This window comes from Zophobas morio, unplaced genomic scaffold (genome assembly GCF_036711695.1).
Source record: "Zophobas morio isolate AGI-343-1 ecotype UQ-CSIRO unplaced genomic scaffold, CSIRO_AGI_Zmor_V1 ptg000010l, whole genome shotgun sequence".
NCBI classification, from domain to species: domain Eukaryota; kingdom Metazoa; phylum Arthropoda; class Insecta; order Coleoptera; family Tenebrionidae; genus Zophobas; species Zophobas morio.
Genome location: NW_026972115.1, coordinates 7,570,745 through 7,586,099, shown reverse-complemented (window position 1 = coordinate 7,586,099; position 15,355 = coordinate 7,570,745). Strand labels below are relative to the sequence as shown.

The 15,355-nt window shown below is 36.8% G+C and overlaps 2 protein-coding genes across 4 annotated transcripts; both read left to right on the top strand.

The window, feature by feature from the left end:
- The first annotated feature begins 8,665 nt into the window (after positions 1–8,665).
- LOC135126371 (U-scoloptoxin(01)-Er1a-like) lies at positions 8,666–10,907 on the top strand. Of its 3 annotated transcripts, XM_064052375.1 has the most exons (5): positions 8,668–9,104; positions 9,154–9,785; positions 10,013–10,052; positions 10,103–10,367; positions 10,757–10,907. In XM_064052375.1, the coding sequence occupies exons 3-5, from the start codon at positions 10,028–10,030 to the stop codon at positions 10,827–10,829; spliced, it is 363 nt and encodes a 120-aa protein (XP_063908445.1). In that variant the 5' UTR covers positions 8,668–9,104; positions 9,154–9,785; positions 10,013–10,027; the 3' UTR covers positions 10,830–10,907. The 3 variants fall into 3 exon arrangements, with proteins under 3 accessions (XP_063908446.1, XP_063908445.1, XP_063908443.1); XM_064052376.1 differs by having other exon boundaries at positions 8,666–9,785; positions 10,122–10,367; XM_064052373.1 differs by having other exon boundaries at positions 8,668–9,785.
- A 137-nt stretch (positions 10,908–11,044) lies between these two features.
- On the top strand, positions 11,045–14,971 carry LOC135126370 (uncharacterized). The gene is made up of 3 exons (XM_064052372.1): positions 11,045–11,314; positions 14,227–14,414; positions 14,475–14,971. Exons 2-3 carry the CDS (start codon positions 14,234–14,236, stop codon positions 14,858–14,860), a joined length of 567 nt encoding a protein of 188 aa, XP_063908442.1. The 5' UTR covers positions 11,045–11,314; positions 14,227–14,233; the 3' UTR covers positions 14,861–14,971.
- Positions 14,972–15,355: the final 384 nt, after the last annotated feature.

Genomic DNA, 15,355 nt, shown 5'->3' with positions numbered 1-15,355 from the left:
GAAAATTGAAATCGAAAGGAAACATGCAATGTCAACATGTTGCTAGGTAAATCTTGAATATTTTTTGTAGTCATTTTAGCCACTTTTTGTGACCATTTTTTCGCCTTTTATGGGCTTCTTTTCTCGTTGCCAAAAAGTTGATGAAGTCATCACAAATTGTACTATGAAAAACTTTATATCAAATGATTTAACCAATAGGGTTATCATAAAAAAATCCGCAAAATCAAATTTTGTTATTCAGCACAAAAGCGGGATTTTTTAATGTACTTCAAGAGCGAAATTCTGTCTAACAATAATCATCAATATTTTGGGATAACGTCATCAAACCTTGGAAAGGATCACAGTAGTTTTCTGACAATCCCTCTAAAAAAGTGCTATTGTGGCAAAACTACTTCACGTAGATTTTTTATTTTTGATTGTGTAACAGGTAGGCTATTTCACATACCAAGAACTGCATAGTTATTGCGTAATTAGCATCTTTAAAACCACAGATAGCCCGAGGACTGCCAACACTGGAAAGCAAAATATTGCTAGGAAGACATCGGAGATTTTTCCAAGAATCAAAATGAGAACACATTCGATGCCGTGACTCACGCTTTAATTTTGCAACGACTTTCATATTTAAATTCAAAGACTGATGAGAATAATTTTGCTGTTTTTACTTTCCGAGCGCAATTTTCTTCACGTGTTTACTGTCACTGAAGCGCACAAAAAACCTCAAAAGTGAACAGTATGTATGTCATTAGCTAGCGATTTTTCCTTGCTAACCTTTTACGAACTTCCTTTTGCAGAGTACGTTCCTGGCGTCTTATTATAGTACCTTTTTGTATGGAAACAAAGGCAGTCAGAGACAACTAAGACATGACGCTATGGCAGCAGCGACCGAATGTGGCCCGTAAGTAAAGAGTACGAAGAGGCGACGACCTTTTACTGAAAACACAAGACGACAGCTGAGGTCAAGTCCAATTTTCGTAAACTCTAGAAGATTTTGACAATACATTTTTGTGTTGGTTGTACAGAAATGACAGAAAACTCAGTTCTTTGTTTGTTATGGCAACAGCGCTCCACTTCGCGCGAATGTTTGTGGGGGCGCCCCGGGCGTGAATTCGGCGGCGCCGCCGCTGCGCTTTCGGTGGCGCCTAACAAGGCCTTGCGACCAGCCGCGACCTTCGCAGCACCGGCAGGAATTCGAGGTATGCGCAGCAGCGACGCCTACTGCCATCGCCGGAGACAGGAAGATACGGTCCTGTCCTGCGGCCGCTTTTGGGGAAAATAACACGCACGATTCGGACAATGCGGAAGACCCGCCAGAGTCGAATCCGGCTCTGGCGCCAAACTGTTCATCCTCGGACCGCCGGCTTCGAGCGCTGCCGCCTGCCAGATTTCGACTTCGCCTTACAACCTGAGAGTAAACTTGGTTTTAGACGTGAGGAAAAACACCAGGGTTGGATTTGAAATGGAAATTGGATTTTTGGGGCGTGGATGGACGACCCTGGTCACAAAATCGTGTTTCCTAACAAATAAATGTATCTTTAGAAGGTAGAGTTTTGTGTTTTTTTACAGTTCTTTGTTACAAACAGGTTTGCCAGTGTTGGAATATCGATTCGAACATTTTCAAAAAAAGTATAAAGTTGGGATTTTATGCAGAATTTTTGCATTTTTTGCATATTTTGTCTGGGTTTTGCCGTGTTTGAATATTTGGTGATTGGTGCTGTGCGCACACTTTTTAATTTTACAAGATCAACATTTTTTATAATTAGCACATTTTTAGTTTTAAAATTGCAAGTACTTACTGATTGTTGCCCACCATTGGATACAAACCTATTTTTCCCAGAAAAATTTTCTTCAGGTATGGGTTACCATATTTTTGGTACTTTCACCACATATATGCACTTCACGTTACATATTTTAACTATTACAATAAAACATCAAAGCAGACCGCTTATAAAATTTTATTTTCACTAGATGAGCTATGAGTATTACTTTACTGTTCGGCGCATATTTGGAGAAAGCGAAAAGGTGTTAAAAATATTCCAAAAACATCCAAATTCGAATAACTTAAACACAGCTACTTAAATTAGGTTATAAGAAGAGGTCTTTTTCGTGTAATTTGAAGACCACAAAAAGTTGCTGTCAAAAGCGTAAAGTGCTTCGTTCTAAAACACCAAGGGCCCCTGTGATTTTTTTACTTATTCCAGAAATAAAACACACAGAGATTTTTTTTTTCAGCTTTATTCAAAAATAAAACACCAGCGACCCCCGACATTCTTTAAATTTTTTTTTTTTTGAAAAAGCAAGCATCAGAGGCCCCCACCACTTATCACAAAATCATTCTGCAGCACGTAATCTACCTTCATCATATGTCCCCGTACTATTTAATGTGTTTTATTAAAAAATTCATAAAAATTAATTTACTATGAAAGAAGCAAAAACCTCCGTATTCTTCCGAACAAAAAACTCCGCCAAAATCGCCTAATTACCGTAGAGGACGTGAGAAAACAAAAACTCCATACATTTACCGTGACGTAATTAGCCTCCACCGCAATTATTCATATTTATTCTTATGCACACACAATCGACAATTAATTTACCCCTTCCAAGCCACCTCTCTCGTTCTAAAAATACCGTCAACGGGAAGGCCTTCCACCATCCTCGTTCTCGTTTTCTGCAAAACCGCCGCCACTTCTTCAAATCACCTGGCTCGAGGAATCCGGTTATTAATAGTGGCGCTGTCACAGTAATGACGAAACGCCATCCAGGCGAATTCTGTGATGTTGATGCCTCCACAACAACAACGACGATGACGCATATAATTACAGAAATAACAACCTGTATTAGAAGATCTTTATTTTTAAACCGCGTCAAAAGGCGACCGTTTCGTGTGTTACCATCCGGATCCGAAATTTCGAGTATCCCGACCTATACCACTCCTGATCTGTAGCACGGTGCAGCGCGGCTACCGTAAGTTGCGTGCCGCAACTTGCGATACTCGAACTGTGTGGCGGTTTTTTTGCTCGGTTTAAATCTCCGCCAATTACCGAGATTTGCATAAATGCTGCTTTGGGATGGTAGGGGGGGTCGAAACGTCGCCGGATGGCAATTAATTAAAAATGTAGTAAACATCCAAATACTATCCTTCTCGGAATTATCTACTTACCTCGAGTTTCTGCTGCAAGAAACCAGTTTTTATGTTATTATAAAGTCATGTTGTTATGTCGTCATTATTGCACATTCGCTATTATTATATTATTGCTTAGCGACCGCTGATGGGATGCTTGGATGGTGCTGGAGGTTCGCTAACAGTATCTAAATGTACTTGCACTTGGAGGATGTTTTTGGTTTGAAGTTGTCGCTCATGGGGAATTTGGATTTTAATGACTTTGACGTAGTTGACTAGTTACGGTTTAAATGGAAATAAAACAGTTTATGTGTTCAGAGGTGTGCTTATTTATTATTAATCATTATCTTATTGTTGTTATGCTAATCACTTCTGAGAAATCGTATAATCTCTTCCTGAATATTGTAAAATCAAGTCTGCATGATTTTTTTATCTTCACGTTCACCGGAGTGGCGCTTGAAATATCTCCACTAACAAACATAAACAGTTATTACCGTTTGGAGAATGTCAATCCAATAAAATCTTAAAACAACGATTTGCCATTTTCGTGGGGCTTAGTTTATAGCGTCAGTGTAAATTATTACTAGGGTTAAATAAATTTCTGAAAACTACCATCAGTTGTCTACTTAAAACTGAAAATATTTTATCAGTTTCCTAAATGTAAAAAATTCCACTAAATTTTTACAGTGTGAGTGCCAGCAACTGTACTTGATGGTCGTATTTGGAAAAATAACACGGTTTGTCACACTTTATGATCATACAACAATGCAATTATTAGCAGATCAAGGTTATCTCATTGAAAAATGTCCGACAATTCCTTATAAGAAACCTAAGACGCCTCAAGAGTTTGCTTTTAATAATCTTCTGAAATGGGAGAAGATACTTTAGACAGTTAAAACAACGCCCCATGTTACAGAATACCATTACATCATCATTAAAATCAGTTCCAACTGTAACCATGGCGAGTTTTACCTAGATCGTGTATATAAATATTTAAAAGATGATGCGGTGCTGACTATGAAGATTACCCAGAACTGGATGAGAAGTTGATTTTCATGAAAATAAAAATTTTGGAAATGTGGATGAAATAACAGCAGAAGGACAAAATATCTGAAGACAAAGCTTAAAACAATACGCAGACCGAATATAAAACAAAATTTCAATTAATTTTAGTTTGATTTAATAAAAAATAATAAACAGGTAAAGACAAAAATCAGCTTGGATAAGAATGAATTTAATTATTTTTTAAAATATCTGTCAATCTTCTTTTTTCAGTTTTAAAAGTTGAATGTCTTAATTGAAAAGTGGATAATTATTTTATGTGGTGGTGGTGTCGATGGAAACTTTTTTGGTTTTGCCCCTTCACAATTTTTTAAACGCTGGAAGAAGCTGAAAAAATCTCGAAGGCCCTTGATGTTTTATTTCTGGAAGGAACTGAAAGAATATCGAGGAATCAGTGCGGTTCTATTTTCGGAAGAATTTGAAAAAATCTCTGGGATCCTTGGTGTTTTATATTTGAAAAAATTTGAAAAAGTTTCCCGGGTCCTTGGTATTTTATTTTTGAAAGAAGTTGATAGAATCTTAAGGGTCCCTTGAAAGAAGCTTGATGCTCCTAGTGCTTTTATTGCTGGAAAAAGTTTAAAGATTACTGATGACCTGTGGTGTTTTATTTTTGGACGAAGTTGAATGAATCTTGGGGACCTCCAATGTTTTATTTTTGGAAGAAATTGAAATAATCTCGGAATCCCTGATGTTTTATTTTTGGAAGTCAGTGAAAGAAGCTCGAAAACCACTGTGATGGTTTTTTGGGAGAATTTAAAAAAAAATCAGGAGTCCCTAGTGTTTTATTTTTAAAAGGAGTGATAGAATCTTATGGGTCCCTAGTATGTTTATTGCTTCTACTGCCTCTGGTGTTTATTTTTGGAAGAAACTGAATGACTTTAAGGGACCCTGATGTGTTTTTTTTTACTGGAAGAAGTCGAAAAAATCTTGGAGGTCTATGGTGTTTTATTTTTGGAAAAAGGTGAAAGAATCTTGAAGGTCTTAGTATTTTTATCGCTGGAAGAAGTTGAAAGAATCTCGATATCCCTGATGTTTTATATTTGAAGAAGTTGAAAGAACCTCAGGGCTGCTGGTGTTAATATACTGAAGAAGGTTAAAGAATGTCAGAGCCCTTGGTGTTTTAAACTTGTAAAAGTTGAAAGAATCCCGGAACCTCTGGTGTTTTATAATTTGAAGCATCTCGGGGTTCCTAGCGTTTTATTTTTGAAAGAAGTTGAAAATATTTCTAAGACCCTGATATCTTATTTCTGGTTGAATTTGAAAGAATCCTAAGAACCTCTAATGTTGTATTTTTGAAAGAAGTAGAAAGAATCTTAAAGGTCCCTGGTGTTTTAATTTTGGAAGATTCTTGATGTGTTACTTTGGAAGAAGCAGAAAAAGTCCTGAGGCTTCCCGATGTTTTGTTTGTGGAAGAATTTGAAAGAATTTTGAGTGGAAACCTTGGTTTTTTTGTTTCTGCAGAAATATATATGTATTGAGCGTAATTTGATCGTGAATTGAACGATAAGCGAAGACTGTTGAAAGAGTCAACAAAAATAAGGGAGTGGCGCTATCGCTATTAAAAAAAATAACAATAAATAAAATCGACATGATTTAGGTGACGATTATAGAGCCAGCGACCTTTGTTGCCATAGCGAATGCAGTGAATATAAATAGACAGTGTAATAAAAATAATACATATTTTTGTAATAAACTATTAAAATATTTTCGTCTTTGCTAAAAAATGCTCGTCACAGACAGAACAGTGAATATATTTTTTTCGGAATATATTAATCAGTGCCAAAAATTTTCTGTTGTTTTCGTGAAATTTCTTTTTGTAGCCATTAATTAAAAAACGTTTCCACGTCACGACAAAACACGTTTACTGAAAAATACCTCTTATTCATGTATAATCACCTGTTTTCGTCAGATGCCAATATGTATATTAAACAACATTTTTATCGACTTTTAATACACAAAAATTTTAAAACGCTTTTAAAACTAACAGGTTACGAACGAAAAAACACGTACGTAGTTCAAAGCAGAAAAAACGGAAATCGTTCCATCAACCCGCGTCGTGTGATACAAAAATGCTAAAAAACAACAAAACAATGAATTCGTCAAACGACATTAAACCGTGAAACGACCTAGAAGTATTTTAACACTTCATTCTAGTTCATTAAAATTCTTCCGCCTAAAACCGCAAAAATGCCCCAGCTATGTGCGAAGCACGTTAAATCTGATGCGTTAAAACCCGACCTCGAGGACGCTGGTAGAGTCCCGGAGCGTCCAGATTCCTCGTCCCGTACAGAAGCTCGAAATACCGCCAAACATCGGCTTGCCGTTCACATTCCTCTAAAATGAAAACAAGCAAGAAAGAGCCGATTTTAGCGTTTAACGATCGCCTGCAATTAGTGGTTGGCAAGGTCAGTGTTAAAAGCGCGCCCGTTACCTACCCAACTTTCAGTGGTAGCACTGTAATGGAGCACCGGTAGAGAATATCTGTATCCCCACGACTTACTATATAACATTAATAAATAAAGAGTAGTACTCCCTCATTTATAATCAGTTTTAACCTCGGCTGTGCGTGATCGTGAACTTGTGTCGGTGGCGGCGGAGTGCTGTGATCGCCGCATTCAAACATATGTTGCGGGAGCAGAGGAAGAGGAAGCGCACGAAGGGACCGGGACGGCGCCGGCCCCGGGGGCGGTCCTTGAAAATCCTGGAAATCCCGAAAAAAGCGCGCTCGGCGGAAGCGGCGACTCGTGGATTTTGGCCATTTTGCTGCGGCTCGGGAAATTTCGGCAATTCGGTGCATGTAGGTTTGTTAATGAGTAATGTTTCAAGGACTTCTTCATTTACGAACGAACGCTCGTGGAATATTTCAGGAATTTTGGGGCCGGAGGAATCCGCGGAATTTTTCTTTTCTTTTTTGGGAGATGGATGTGTGTTGTTGTTTGTTGCAGTTTGTTGGTTTAAAGTGGAAATTTATGTTGTGCAATTGGCGCTGAGAAAAAACTCAAGTGTTTCTGGAACTGCTGGAATTTGGTAAAATTACAATTTACGACTTCTTGCGGAGGAAAAATCATGACGGTGATAATTACCATACCGATTTTCGAGGTGACGAAATTATGTTTGGAATTCTTTAACGACGACGATAAATTCCTGCTAGGTGGTGTCTATTGTTATCATTTTATTATCACGGTTATTATAGACAGTGATGTCAGTTTTAATAAGTTTTATGTTTAAACATGCTTCATCGCGTAATTTATAAGCACATTACGTCTTACAGTGCATTACATTGTACCGATTTGTTGTTGTTAAAATCACAAAATTAAAGTGCGAAATGGTATCCTGAAATTCGAATATCCTCACCAATAGAAGCGTTTTCCGAAAGGTTATTCAATGTGATTTTGGAAAAATTGATGCAATAAAAACTCAAAGTAAAATTCTGTAACAATTCTTTGCCGATTCTCAAAAAACTGTAGGAGTTATTGAAATAATGATGTAAATTTTTGATATTTTTTTTACTCGCGGAAAAAGCAAATATCAGCTTCTCTAAAATCGGGAAAACGTCAACAAATCAAACACAGATTTCGACGATCTGAGGCATAAAAAAGTAACAGGATTGGGTAGCTACAATACGGTTATCAGGAAACGAAAACCGAAACCAATATGGCGGCTAATTCTCAAAATATGCGAATCACACCAAAATTTTTTGAACGTTTCAAAATCTGGCATATTTTATTTTGGCGATTTTGGTAAAATGGTAGGGTTAATAGACGAAATAGCACCTTAAAAAAATCCAAGAAGTCAAAAAGTGGAATTTTTCGTATTTCTTTAACCACGTTCACAAGATTTAGCTAGCTTTTAATAAAAAAATGTAGAATTTTGACAGTTCTGTATCAAAATTCGAGAAGAAAATTGTAAAATCCACAAATGTGAAAAATATTAATTACTTATATCAAAATAAACCAAATAATGTGCATATTAATAACGAAATACGTGATTGTGCCGTTTGTTGCTCGTGCTTAAGTATGCAACCAACTATACACATTTTTATAAGTTCTAGTGATTTCAGGAAGAAATGAATTTATTAAAAATATATCGATTGACCTCGTTATTTAAATTTTCAGAATCATGCAAAATCGACTAACTGCGCTATCAAAATTTTGCTTCTAAGTGTATCACTAGCAATAATTTACTTAATAAAATCCTCTGAAAAACAAAAAGTATGGATCTCATTTCCCGTTTAATTTTTAAATCTAGTGATTTCTGTAATGAGTACCATTGTTGAGGACATAATTTGACGAGAGACTTTCATGGGCTACATTAAACTATAAAGGTTGAAACTGTATGATTTTTTAATAGCAACTCTGCAGACAGAATTTTTTCTCACAACATCACGATATTTATCTCAATTTTGTGTCAAATTTTGAAAGAGGCAACTGAAGATTTTTACAATTTTTGACCAGTTTTGTCGAATTTTAAATTATTTTTTAAGTAAGAGTCCATGATACGAAAAAATCAAAATTCTTTTGTTGTTAAAATTTTGGTCAAATTTTCACAAATTTTTCCTTAGTTCGCTGACGAATTAACTTTTCTGTCAAATTTTAGACACACGGTGTCATTTCCAGCACAGACCCCGTTAATCACTCGTCTTATCACCACGTCAAGTACCCCGATATCAGTCTACAAAACTTGTTACTTAGCCGTGTCACAATGTCATCAACACTTTAGATCTACAACCAGATTACACTTCAAACGACTTTAATAATTGTCGTCGAACATATGGCCATTGAGCCTCGACAAATAAGGTGTAGAGGTAGCCTCTCCTAGGCTTTGTCTGTAAATTCGAAGAGACATAGCCTGATTGAGGCTAACTCTAGCCTCAGCATCCGCATCAAAGACAAACCCCCAGTCATCACCGTTAAGAAACCTTGAAGTATGTTGTAACCACCATAAATCTTTAATTATTATTATTAATTTTTTAGAGACGAGACGTGAGATTTCCACTTTCCTCCGCTTTATCGCATCGCTGGTAATATGGTGTCATTGTAAGTCGTAACCGTAAAAGTTTAATTGTGAGATTTTTGCATAATTTTTAACAAATTTGTAAACACAGCTCCTATCTTCGAATCACAGGCGTGATTTAGCGTGAAGCTACAAGTAAATTGTTTACTAATTAATTTGTGTAGCTTTCTAGACGTTTCAAACCTGAGAATTTTTCTAAAATTGGTCCTTCCCCGGAGAAATTTGCTTAATAAAACGCGATTATCGCAACTCCAAGACCTGAAAGCGCATTTTGATTGTCTCCGATTGAATAAGACCCCTTAGATCTTTGATGGTTCTGCACGTGTCGTAATAACGCCAATTAGAAATTATCCAACTTTACGATGTTTGCCTTTCGAGAAAACAACAAAAAGCATCCAGTGAAAGTGCAAGAAATCCATAAGCCACGGATGGAGGGATGGGCTGGGAAGGGAAGATGCGCCATGATGGGGGATACGTATATAGCCATTATCCATAATTTCCGACCAGATGGGCGCCAAAATCATGCGAGTTCAGTGAAAGCGTGCCCGCGACCCAAAAAACCAACACGCGCCGGATTAGCGTAAATTCGACGGTGAGTGAATTATTCATACGGTGAATTCGAACGAGAAATTTGTAGAAATTGTTTGCGGAATTTGAAATTCTAGTGTGGATGATAGTGTGAGTCCTTGAGTGTGCAATTGCTTGAATCCATAATTGTGGCTTTCTAAAGGATATGCACTTGAGTCGTGATCGTAAAAAAAATCTTAATTGTTGATTTTCCGCTGCATCATAATGATTTTTCCTTGTTTATACTTCTAGGTTGGATGAAGGATAATGTTAAGAATCTTAAGTATTTCAGGTGAGTCCGAGGAGTTGGTGATTTGATTACAAAATTATGAGTTCTTGCAGTGCTTTGTTTTGTTGCTAGTGAATGCCTCTACCACAAAATTCGCAAACGATGGGTGGATATAGAAAACGCTACTTTTACGTTTGATTGTGCGGATAGGGCGATTGGGTTTTACGCAGACGTGGAATATGACTGCCAGATTTTCCACATGTGCGATCCCGAGGGACGGAGGATCCCGCATCTGTGTGCGAACGATACGAGTTTTAACCAGGAGTACAGGATCTGCGACTGGGCGAACAATTTCGACTGCTTAGAGGCGCCAAAATGGTGAGTTTGAAGGTACAAATTCTACGCAATAAAATTCAGATAATTATTTCTCGTTTGTCACGTCAGTTGTTTCTTTGCTTTCTATTTTCGTGTCAGATGTGGAGTACATTTTTGTGTGCAATGCACAGGAAATAATTTTATAAATTAATAAAAAAATCATTTAGTAAATCAGGAAAAGATCATTTGTACCTGATTTAAAAAATAAAAATGACGTTTAATGAATAACGGCACACTCTGTATGGTAAAACCCAATACTGGATTATGTACGTAGATGACTTTAATGAAAATGTATGATTATTACATCCTGTGTAGTCTCATCGATCAGAGTAAAAATCTGAACTCGCCAGTAATTTTTCGCTATAGGCAACCAATAATACACCGCATTCCAGGTACTTCCTCAACGAGCTAACCTACGCCACAGATCCCCCCAAGGACGCCGATGACGACTACACCTCCAATTAAAACCGCCAACAAACACTTAATTTAAACCTAAATTATTATATTTTTAAAATAATTGAAATAAATTTTCGACAAAACAAAGTTTTTTTTTATTAAATAACCAATTCCTCGAAAACCGCTTCCAAGCTCTCGGACCAAATCGAGCCCCACATTTCCACTAATTGCCACCCAAAGCGCCGACTTCCTGCAGATGGCCGGCAAGTTCCTCCTGCCTTTACCAGATGCCACCACTTCGAACCAAGACATGCAGCAATTGCTTTGCCGCGTAGAAGGAGAAAATAGCTTTTATTGTCCGTTCATGCTTGATAGCTCCGACTCTTCGTCGGAAATCGCTCATCCTCTCCAAATAGTCGCAATTCTTGCAAGCCCAGCACCGGTACGTTTCGGCGTTTCGCACGTGATGTTAAGACGAAGAACCGTCCAGTGTGTGGGTGGCCGCATCCGGGAAAATGTTTGAATTTGAAGGATTCGAGAAAAGGTAACCGTCGGTGAGTGTTTTTTTTTGTAATTATTTTGTAACAGAACGTAACATGTAACTGTGAATGCTCACTTTTGTTTGTTTTTCATTGTTTACTTAAGCGTAATTGGCAAGTCGGTTGTTAATAACGGAGACTTCGATGATGAAGTAGGAACGTAAAGCGGAAAAACTCGATTTAATCACATGGGGTTTTTGCGTTTCTTTATGCCCGCGTGTACGATTATTTTTTTTCGGTGGTTAGACGTCAAGACGCGGTCCAATAACCCGCGATGTCCCCCTTTAGATTTAAATAAATTATCTGGGTCTGTACCATTGTTGGATTACCGATTGAGGAGAAACTCCCAAAACAAATTTACATTGCAAAGCATGGGTGCACGCTGCATACATCACGTGGACGCGTCCACTTTTAGTAATCGAAGACTGAAGTTCGTTGACGCGAATCTCTGAGCTTTTGGGTTATTAGCGAATTATGGGTTTCGATTTAATTGTAAGATGTCTGCGAAATGAAAGCCTTTTGTTACGGGTTTTAATTCAACTTCCGTTAGTCCAGCCAGCGTAAAAAATGAATTTCATCCAGATGTATAAACATTAAACACGCACCATCAATGCTAATTTGGTAAATTATAGTGTCTTTTTTTCTGTAAGTGTGCGAAATTAGTCACAAACCGTTAGCTTCAATTTGGCAAGAGTGGTCTGATCGTGTAGGTTAGATTTCGGGTTTTATAGGTCTGACGCGTTTGGGTAAATATGTATATATTTTTAATATTTAAATAACCGAATCTCGAGATTATAATCGCAGGGTTATAAAATTTAGTGTGTGAACAAGACATTGTTTAAAAACGGAGAAAGTGATGGGTCTGTGTTTTCTTGTTATCTTCTTGTTTAAAAAGAATAACGTATGTTGTCGATAGTATCTTATCGGTATACCAGGTGTCCTAGATTTTGCCTCTGAAACAGCAGCTCGTTTATTAGTCGGAAATCAGTAGGTAGTGGAAGCTCAGTTTAATGGCACGATGAGTACTATATAATTTTAAGTCCTGCATCTTTTTTTGGACACACAGTAGAATAAATACTGTTACAACACTTGAAACAATTCCACAAATACATGTGAAAGAAATTTGTGACAGTTTATTTAAAAATTTTTCAAACACTTTTTTTTTGGATTATTAGCATTCATTTTCTAAAACATACACAAAAATATTTTGTATTTGTTGTTTAAGCTGGTTTTAAACACTTTTTCAAATTTGGATAAAATTTTGTGCGTTTTACGTGAGCTAACGTCTTATTATCACACTCGTCTTATTACGTAATTAATATTTTAGTAAAAATAAAAACGTAAAAAGTTACATCTAGACAGACACTGTTTTATGTTCGAGCCAGGTTTGACAACAAAATCATACGTTTGGTGCAAATTCATGCTTTATATCTAATAGGTTAATTTTAGTTACGATGTAAATATAGGAGACAGGTGTTTTCACATCCACGACTCACTTGATTATAAAGCAATTTGGTCACATATAAAAATGGCCGGTATTCGTGGATGTATTTTCTACTATTATTGAAATGTATGGCGAATGACTACTTTAATGTTTTCTGGTTATTTCATGACCCATTGAGCATGAAAAAATTGTCTGATACGATAAAACTGACTTTGGCAAATGAGATACCCTCTAAGAAAAGTGATGGTGGGTGGGTGGGGCTAGTACTTACTAAGATAAGAGTGATTTTGGGAAATGAGATATCCTCTAAGAAATGAGAGAGTCGGTGGGCGGGGCTAGTACCTGCTAAGGTAAAACTAATTTTGGCTAATTTTCTAGACACCCGGTGTAATGAGCACGTTATAAGAGAAAATTAGAATTTGCTACACCAATGACCCAATGAGAAATTAAAGAGGGAAGAAGAAATGAAAATTTTAATGGGGTATAGAAAAGACAGAAACCCAAAAAACTAGGAAACATAGAGAAATAGTGACAGACTGTTCAGCAAAAGGAGTTGAAGAAAAAATAAAAACTATTTCGAAACAAAGGAACAAATAAAAAACTCATGTTTTCTTTATTACTATCACCCAAATTTTAATATAAATCTACTACTCCATAATATCTTTATAATCTTTCTATTGTCGTAAAATCAGAAGTTTTTTTTAACGTTTTTAATTCGCGATTTTAACGAAAACCATGTTTAAGGTTATTAGTAAATTACTTTAATTAGTATCAGTAGTCATTGGTATCATTACCAAGTATGCTTTACCGTATCCTCGAGTTTCTAGTCCACCTGCAAATACCCCATCATGTGGAATGTACGCGATTAAAAATTAGAACACTTGAAAGTAAGACCGTGCGTAAACTGCCTTTTCTTCGAACAGAATGACGTTAGAGTTCCGCTTAAAAACAATCAAAATTCAGCCCACGGCGTTTTATCACGTGCCACCACACTCGGAAATTCTGGAATATTAATTTTAAACGTACCAACCGAAAATTAAAGACGAAAAATTAGAAACGTCTGACAAACAAGACAAAGTTAGTTACAGTTCAACAGCCAGAAGAGGTCTTAAGATCAAACAAGTACTATTCAACATGACACACATACATCACACCATGACTTGTTTATTCTTACATATTAAGTATCTCCGTTTGCAAATATTTTTCGCAGACATGATACATCCTCGCCGAAAATAAATTTCTCCCATAGAACAATACCCACAACCTAAATATTTTTGATCGACGTAATTCATCATCATCATCCAACGGTACTTGCTTCACCTTGACCCCCGACTCACGCACAGTTTTCCTCAATTTCCTCGCCCATCCCGGGTAATGAGGAGAAAGTTCTTGTACGACTTCTCTTGTTACTTACTATACCAAGTGTCTCCAATCTAACTCAAATTTTCACTTTCATAATAAACCAAACCGTTTTTTTTTTCAGGACGAAGATGAAGTCATACATTCTCCTGGTCACCCTACTCATTATAATTTTTTGCCACTGGAGCGCCGCCTCCACCACCGGAATCAATCCAAGACAGACGTCCGCAATAACCGAGCTCGTGGGGGGAAGACTAAGAAACCTCTGGACATGGATTTGGAGCAAAAAGGGAACCGAAAACAATTTCGTAGGTAATATTTTTTCGACCACACGATCTCGATGATCCTAATAACACTCCTTCTGTTTTCTAGATCGATGCTTCGGAGTGGCTCGCAGGCTCAAGTTCGCGATGCCGGTGATTCTTTTCAAGCTGGGTGTGATCGTTACCATTCTGGTATTCCTGACGATATTCTCTCTAAAAAGTTTGGGGCTTTTGGTGATGCTGGTGATGTTCAATTCCACTGGGTTGGCTGCGAAGTTGGCGCTCACGAAGGGTGGTGGGCATAAGCAGTGGGAGCGGCCACAGAATGTGCATTTTCATGTACACTCGAAGGATTTCGTGAAGGATGGACATTTTCAGTCGGATTATGAGCATGGGTGGGACGACAGGAACGGGGTGGAGGATGGGGAATATGACAGTCTGGACGATCGGCTGAAGAGGTTGAATATTTATGAGGGCTACTACAAGAAGTACTGATGTGAATATTGTTGTCTATTTTTGTGTAGTAATTTATTGATTTAGATGTTAAGGATTTTTGTAGATATTATACTTTAGTAGCAAAGAAACCCTCTTTTATTTAAATTTTTTTTATAATTTCGGTATAACTGGACTGAGAGTAAGTTTGTGAAATTAATTAGCTTGCTCTCTTATTGACACAAAAGTTGAATTTGGTAGAAAACGTAAAAGTGTTTTTGTAAATATTTTGTTGATAATAATTCATTAACAATAAGATTGTTATGAACAATGCGTTAAGGTTATTAATTTATACACAAATATTTTTTACAGAACAATATTAAAGCAACTTTAAAATTTAAACATGATTTATTTTGATACCCTGACGATACTAAAGTTTAAATTTAATGTTAACTTATAAAATTAAACGAAATATAGGTTTTAAAACAAACTGAAATTGACAAAGACTCCCAGTTAATTAAAAATAATTTTAAGTAGAAAATGAACGTATGTCTGACT